The 7,835-nt window shown below is 53.0% G+C and overlaps 1 protein-coding gene across 1 annotated transcript; it reads right to left on the minus strand.

The window, feature by feature from the left end:
- Window positions 1-3,712: 3,712 nt before the first annotated feature.
- LOC112874373 (receptor-like protein kinase FERONIA) lies at window positions 3,713-6,887 on the minus strand. Its single transcript, XM_025937660.1, has one exon. The coding sequence runs from the start codon at window positions 6,640-6,642 to the stop codon at window positions 3,967-3,969; it is 2,676 nt and encodes an 891-aa protein (XP_025793445.1). The 5' UTR covers window positions 6,643-6,887; the 3' UTR covers window positions 3,713-3,966.
- Between the last annotated feature and the right edge of the window lie 948 nt (window positions 6,888-7,835).

Below are 7,835 nucleotides of genomic sequence, written 5' to 3' on the forward strand. Positions count from 1 at the left end.
CCCACACGAAGAAGAAAAGAAATAGAAAAGATAATCAAGAAAAACCACCGTAAAATACAAGGAAGAAAAATAAAAACAAAAGGAAAATAGAAATAAAAGAACAAACAAGTTAAAAGTGAGAAGAAAAAACAACGGAAGAGAAATATGGAAGAAAAAAAGTGTTGTTAAAAATAAAGAAAGAGAATAAATAAATAATTAGATACATATTCAAAAATAAAAAGAAAGTAAGCATAAAAAATAATGAATAGAAAAAATAGGAAAGTAATAACGGAGGGAAAAGGGAAAAAAGATAAAACATAATAAAAAAAAGAGACGAAGAAATTGTATGGTGGCGGGGGCTAATGTTGCAAGCAGGCAAGCATGAAAAATTTGGTTGCTCGGACCCGAAAGCATTCTGGCCCGACTTATACGTTGGTCCATGAAAACCTTAAGGCCGAACTGAAAAAGCACATGGTGATATCCCGGAATATGATATTAGGCCAAATTCGTGCTAGTAGCCCATCCGCAAATTCTTCAGGGGATGGATTGAACATGTAGCACAAGCAATGCATAGTCACGGAGACTCAAAAGGGCAGCCGCTGGCCGGCTATTTAGGGCGGGCCCATGTTGAATCAAAGGTATTTTAGTTGAATACCCATTATTTTTGCCAAAAAAATTGTATATGTAGTATATTTCTCAAGTATTATAAAGAAAAAATAAAAAATGAACCAATATCAACATAACAGACTTAAGACAAGAAGCAGCCCACCTCCCCCGATCCCCTCTCCCCACTAACGGCCCGCGTTGCCACCCCCCGCCCAGCCCACCTGCGCGGCCCACCCCACTCGCCCGCCTCTGCCCAGATCCGCCCACCCCACTAGGTCACCTGCCTGGATGCCACATCCTGAGTCCCAAATCCCCTTTCCCCATCCAGCTTTCCCTATCTGGCCGGCCATCCCAGCCGCAACCTTAGGCGCCTAGGCGGTCGGCGGCGGTGCGCGGCATGACGGCTGGCGCGTGAGGGAAGGCGCATGCGGCAGGAGGCGACAGCAGCAGTAGGGGCATAGTGCCGGGGAGCCGTGCAAGGGAGCCGCGCGGACGGGCGGCAGCGTGCAGGCAGCGGCGACAGGGGCGTAGCGTAGGGGAGCCGTGCAGGAGAGCCACGCGGGCTGCCGACAGCGGCAAGGCAGGCTGTGGCGTGCGATCCGGCGGAGGCCAGGCGGCAAGCGCTGAGGCACAGGCAGAGAGCAGGCGGCTAGTGGTGCAGCACCGTATTAGGCAAGCGCCAGGTGCCTGGCGCCAGACGACAGCAGGCAGGGAGCAGGCGTAAGCATAGGGGCAAGGCGGCGAGGGCAATTAACACTAAGGTTAGTGAAAATTTGTCCATTTTTCTTGAAAACTGTCATTGCAATTTACAAAGTGAATGGACAATTCACAACAATGCAGTATGATAATAAGAAAAATATTTCTGAAACTACATAGATTGTAATATGTAAGTTTGAACCATGAAAAGGAGGAAGAGTGGCAGTGCCACTACTGATTTGAGATCCTTATCAATGTCACTTGTTGTTTTAGAATTTTATCCTCTATTTATTTCAAATATGTCCACTTTGATATGTTGATCATTTAGTGCATCTATTATCTATATGTTGAACAATTTCAAATTATAAATAATTTATGTTGTCGGTACTCAATTATATTCTATTAATATGCACTTTGGGTTATTAATTTTTTACACTACTTGATATTTTAAATATCCACCTTCTAAATTTTAGGCCCGCCCCTGCGGCTACTGCTGCTTGCGCGTCGTTGCGTCGAAAAAAAACTTGTACAACAGCAAAGCACCCGACGCCCAGTCCCAGCATGTGGCCGGGGTAGCTGATCGACTGGTTCGCCTCGGATTGGTTTGGTCCCGGGCTCCTGGTCTTGGCACGCACTCGCCTCTTCTAGAGGAAAGCGACGGCGCCCTTCAGCCTTTTCGGTAGAGTGTCGAGTACGTAGGCTCGTGATCACACCCATACCAATTCAAATCCTTCTAACCTGCCTCGCGAAACACACACACACATATTTTTTCCTTTACAATTTTTATACTTTTTTTATGCATGTACATAGTTTCTTGTCCAAACAAAACGGCTGCATGGTCAATAGGCCGCACTGCCGCAGCCCACAGCACGAGCTCGAACGCATGCTATACTACCCGGTCGCGCACCGGCTCACGGGGCATCGCTTTTGAACACGGCCCGTGTAAACGCGTATGATTCCGCACGCAACTGTTGACAGCTGCCAGCAAGTGGCAGGTGGTTGCGACCCCGGAGCCCCCATGGCACACGATCAGGGTTGCAATCGCCAGTTCGTCATCCCGGAATTCTTCTCCCGCTGTCATCTCCCTTTCGATTTTCTGTTTCGAGCAGAGCCTGGTCGTTGCTGGAAAGATCAGATTCATTTAGCTTAAGAACGTTCGGCAGTGCAGGCAGGCACGACTCGCTCGCCATGAGCTTTTAGCCTTTAAGAACGTTCGGCGCATAACTGACGCGGAGTACCATGGTTATGGCTGGTGGCGATAGCTGGATATGTGCTGGCTTGTACTCGCAGCGGAAGGATTCTGGGCAAAAGCCCTCTTGCAGGAACTTGGAAGTTGAAACAGGCAGCCAGGCAGGCTTGGGTCTGGCGACCAGAATCAGAGTGGCCTGACGGTTGGGAGAGGAAAACAACTCACACATGGGAGCGGAGCAGAATCCGTCGTCTATCATTGGGCAGATGTGAACATTGGATGATGGGACTATGGGAGTCATCGGAGCAGAATCCCTGCGTGTCAGCCGTAGCTGTACACAGCTTGACCCAGCAGCTCGAGGTACACACAGAATCAATCAGACCGTGATAGGAACAATGAGTGGACGGCAGCCTGGATCCACACACTTGTGCCCAATTCCTGCCCCAGCTCAGGTTGGTTGTAAAGGAGCGACCTCAAGACAGCGAGGTGGCCAACTGACAAAATGCCCAGGCAATGGAATTGCACACAGCGACATTCCACTATCAACTGAGTGAATGCCAAGAAAAAATGGAACTAAACAGACACAATCAAGTGCACCATCGGCGTTGGTTATACACAAATTTCCCAACTACAGTACGAACCTAGGAGGTATCATGCATAGCTCGCCATGTTCTGTTAGTCACCATCACACAATCAATCAACATCTACTACATAGAAAATTGTATTAGTGTCCCTAACACCATAAGAAAGATATCTTGAATCACCCACGATTCTATCCGATGCGACGTGCTCACAACCAGATACATATCAATTTGTCTAAAGGTCCATCGATTGTTTGACCCAATTAGATCGCCACCTGTCAGTTATGCTAATAACCAGACAAAGATCCATCAGTTCTTGAAATCCACCTAGGACCTGTTTAGATCGCAAGTTTTTATAACAGTTGGAACTTTTTGCTACTGTAGCACTTTCGTTTGTATTTGACAAATTTTATCTAATTATGGACTAACTAGGCTTAAAAGATTCGTCTCGTGATGTACAATTAAACTGTACAATTAGTTATTTTTTTTACATACATTTACTGCTCCATGCATGTGTCCCAAAATTGATGTGATGGAGAGAGAGTGTAAAAATTTGGAATTTGGAAGCGATCTAAACGGGGCCCTAGATTGAAAACTGCTATCAAGTGTAGCTGTCGAATTCAGAGTTCAGACTCCTTCCTAACAGCAGGTCACCCAGAAAAAGAAAAAGGCGCACATCACTTTTTCATGGGGTAAAATACTAGTTGGGTCAATAGCAGCAGTACAATACAAGCCAATAGGTGTAGTCATTACAATACTGGAGAAAAGTACAAGGCAAGGCAGAACATCTAGTATGAAACAATTCTCTGACTTCCAGTCCACAACTTGAGAGAACATCGACAGCACAAACTCATGAAAAATATGCTGAATGAATAAATTATGCCTGTGAGGGAACGAATGGAACAAGCTTTTACCTCACCGCCCCTTGGGGTTCATGATCTGTGAGAAGACAGCGCTAGGCGTCAGCCCGTCTGAGTCCATACTGGCGACACTCTGATCGCCCATGCTGATAGAAGTGGTTGTGGTTGTGGTGGTGCTTGATTCGATGGATGGGTCATTGGGATCCTTCTTTCCGACCATCACAAGGGGAGTGCCCTCATCTGACATCCCGCAGCCAAGGCTTCCGCTCTCTTCTGCACTTTCCTGCATTTGAAGGGCAAACTCCAAGTTCCAGAGCACATCGCCCATTGAAGGACGGTCAATGCCCTGATCAGAAACACACTTCTCAGCTGTCTCAGCAAACTTCTTGAAACACTGCGGAGCAATCTTTCCCTTCAGGTAGGGATCAACAATCTGATCAAGAATGCCCTTCTTCTGGCAGTGCAACGCCCACTCTGCCAAGCTAACTTCTTCCTTTGGAAGAGTAGGGTTCAAGGCAGGCCGTGCGCAGAGGACCTCAAACAGCACAACACCAAAAGAGTAGACATCAGACTTCTCGGTGAGCTGCTGCCTGCGGAAGTATTCAGGATCGAGGTATCCAAAACTGCCCTTAACAACTGTGCTCACATGAGTGTGGTCCATAGATGGGCCAGTCTTGGACAGACCAAAATCTGAAACCTTGGCAACCCATTTCTCATCCAGGAGAATGTTTGTTGTCTTCACGTCACGGTGGATGATGGTGTGCTTTGCACCTGTGTGAAGGTAGTGAAGACCACGAGCTGCACCAATGCAGATATCCAAGCGCTGCCTCCAGGTAAGCGGTGGCTTCTGGGTCTTGTACAAGTGCTCACGAAGAGTACCGTGAGCCATGTAGTCGTAGACAAGGATCATCTCATTCTTCTCCTCGCAGTATCCAATCAGTGACACCAGATGACGGTGGCGGAGCTTGGACAACATTTCAATCTCTGTCTGGAACTCATGAACACCCTGCTCAGACAAGGGATTGCCACGCTTGATAGCCACCTTGGTTGTTCCCCCATCAATCTCGCCATGGTAAACTTTGCCAAATCCACCCACACCAAGAATAAGGGACTCATCGAAGTTGTTTGTTGCAGCCTTGATCTCAGCAAAAGAGAAATGGCGGCACAGGTTGGATGGCAAAGATGAAGCATAGCTACCAGTAGTGTGCGACTTGGCCGAACTGGAAGTGTGTGAATTGCCATAAAGAGACAGCGGCAGCCAACCAGAATGGCCATCACTCATGCCTGCATCCTTCCCAGCACTCCTCCTGCGCCTGCAGAACACGAAGAAGCAATACCCAAGTGCAAGAACCACCAATCCTCCAACCACACCACCAACAATAGGCCCAACAGCCGACTTCTTCTTAGCTGCCCTGTCCGCCATTGGCTCAACACTTGGGATTGGATTGAGCCCTGCTAGGCTACCATTGCTAAGCTGTATCTTGAACACCTCCAACCCATTAAGGATAGCTTCATATCTTTCCGGCTTTGCCTCAACATCTGGATGGAGAGCAATCCATAAATCCATGGGCCCTAAACCGAATGTGCTCACCACATAGTCCTGATACACCGGACTGCCAATACCGGTGGTAGCACCATTCACTGTCGTCGCCCACGTAATCACATCAGCACCTTTCATGGCTGTCTGGTTGTTGATGTAGATGTCAAACACCCGCTGATTGACCTTAGTGACCGGGTACTGGATCTCACAGAAATGCATCCTGACAAGGTACATGAAGCCAGCATCCACCTGCAACATCCATGTGAGATTGTAGTTCAAGTTCACATTCTTGTCTGGCCCCATCGAGCGTGCCGTGGAGTAGACATCCACTGGTGCCACATACTCCGGCACACTGTCCGGGTACGTGATGGTGACATTCGGATCCTTCGGGTAAGACACCCCAAACGCGGCACCGAAGATGTACCGTGTGTCGTCGTCCCAGGACCGGTACCCACCGGTGTCCTTGGAGGGCGAGATCGCCTGGCCTCCGACGTTGAGCCGATACATGGTCTGCATCGCAGTGCTGGCATCGATCGAGAATGGCTGGTTGTTGCCATCCCCGGTGACCATATTCGGTGTGGCGAGGTTGAAAAGGTTGGGGGAGGAGACGACCTCGATGCCGTTGACGAACGCGTAGGCGTTGGGGTGGCCCTTCTCCGGTGTGAAGGTGAGGTCGAGCGTCGGGGAGGAGACGTTGACGGAGAACTCCAGGACGAGGTAGGAGAAGCTGATCGCGGCGGCGGTCTGGTAGGCGCTGAAGTTGGAGAGGAGCGTGAGCTTGCCGCCCGGGATGGCGACGGAGACGGAGAAGAGCCCGTCGGCGGCGTCGTTGTTGGAGTAGTTGGCCGGGTAGAAGTGCAGCCTGAGGAACTTACGGCCGGCGCCGAGCGGGAAGGAGTAGGTGAAGGGCGAGGCCGAGACCCGCGCGGAGAGGTAGGGCACCTGCGGGACCGAGGGGTCCTGCCCGGAGGCGGGGGCCGCGGCGGCGAGGTTGGAGGGCGGGGCATACTTGGAGCCCTCGTCCCCGGCCCACATCCGGCCGTCCGTGTCGTTGCCCGGCCCCTTGGCGCCGCAGTCCAGCAGGATGTCGTCCCGCGGCACGAACGCCGTGGAGTTGCGCCCTCCCGCCGCCTGCGCCGCCGCCGCGGCGCAAGCCGCCAGGAGCAGCGCGAGCAGCAGCAAGGCCCTCATGGTGGTGGGGGCTGTCCCTCCTCACAGATCGGACATCAAGCGGCGCGCCCGCGCCGATCTGGGGCCGGATTCGCGGCCGGAGTCCGCGGCGGAGGCGAGATTTGAGAGGGCAGCAGAAGGGAAGGTGGCAGCCGCAGTGCAGGTGGGGAATGGAGGGGAGAGGAGGAAGAGGTGGTGGCGTTAGGGGAGCGGAAAGCCTCGGGATTACGGGTGGCGCGGCATTAAGTGGGAGGGAGGGGGAGCGAGGCCAGCAACGGCAACGGCGACCTACCCTGCTCGCCCGCCCTCGGCTGCTCTTGCTTTCACTCTGTTGTTGTTACTGCCGTCGCGTCGGCGGGCCGTGGGGTTTCGGTGGTGGGGCTGGCAGGTGGGGACGAAGCGAGGCGGGCCCCCTGTCCAGTGGCGTGGGGGGCTGGTTCCGTGTGGTGGCGGTGCGGTGACGGTGGCGCCCTGGTGGTGGACAGCTCGCACTGTCGTGCTCAGTTGAGCTTGCGCGTCCCGTTTTGGCCTTTCGGGATTACTCCCCGAGCGCCCGTTTCCGTTGGATTCTTTAGCTTTTTCTCCGGCAGCGGCGACGCGGTGGTGGGAATCGCGGCCATGTGCGGGAACGGCGCGGGGCCCACATGTCAGTGGAGCCGAGGTTCTTTTATTGAGGTCAGGTATGCGGACGGTTCGCTAGTGTTCACAGCACAGCCGATTTCCTCGGGCGCGTGCCGATGACGCGTGGGACTGGCGTCCGGGGGCAGGCGGCGGAGGCCGGGAGGGAGCCAGCTCGCTCGAGTGGCCGGCCAGGCTGCAGCGACGGGGCCGCGGCAGCTGCCAAATGCAAGCTGTGAGCCAGCCCGGCTCGGCGGGCGGGCCCAGCCAGCCGGGTTGGTGCCCGCCGCGCCGCGCATAAATCTGGTGACGACGGCGATGCGCCGGTCGTTGTGGGGCTGGCGCAATCAGGGCCGTTGAATGGGGGGCGACGCGGAATGCGGGGGCCGCGCGTGGGCCCTACTAACATGCAGGGGTGTTCGGGGATATCGTGACGCGCACCGCCCCCCTCTCGTCTCGTCTCTGCTGCGGTCTACTCCACCCTGAGAGCCGGGTCGCTTTGACCTGCCCTGCGCCTCTCCCGGGACTGACAATGCCATATCGTGCCAAGCTGTTTGATGCCGCCACTACGCTGGCCCCCTACTTATTGTTATCGT

This window comes from Panicum hallii, chromosome 9 (assembly GCF_002211085.1).
Source record: "Panicum hallii strain FIL2 chromosome 9, PHallii_v3.1, whole genome shotgun sequence".
In the NCBI taxonomy this organism is placed as follows: Eukaryota; Viridiplantae; Streptophyta; class Magnoliopsida; order Poales; family Poaceae; genus Panicum; species Panicum hallii.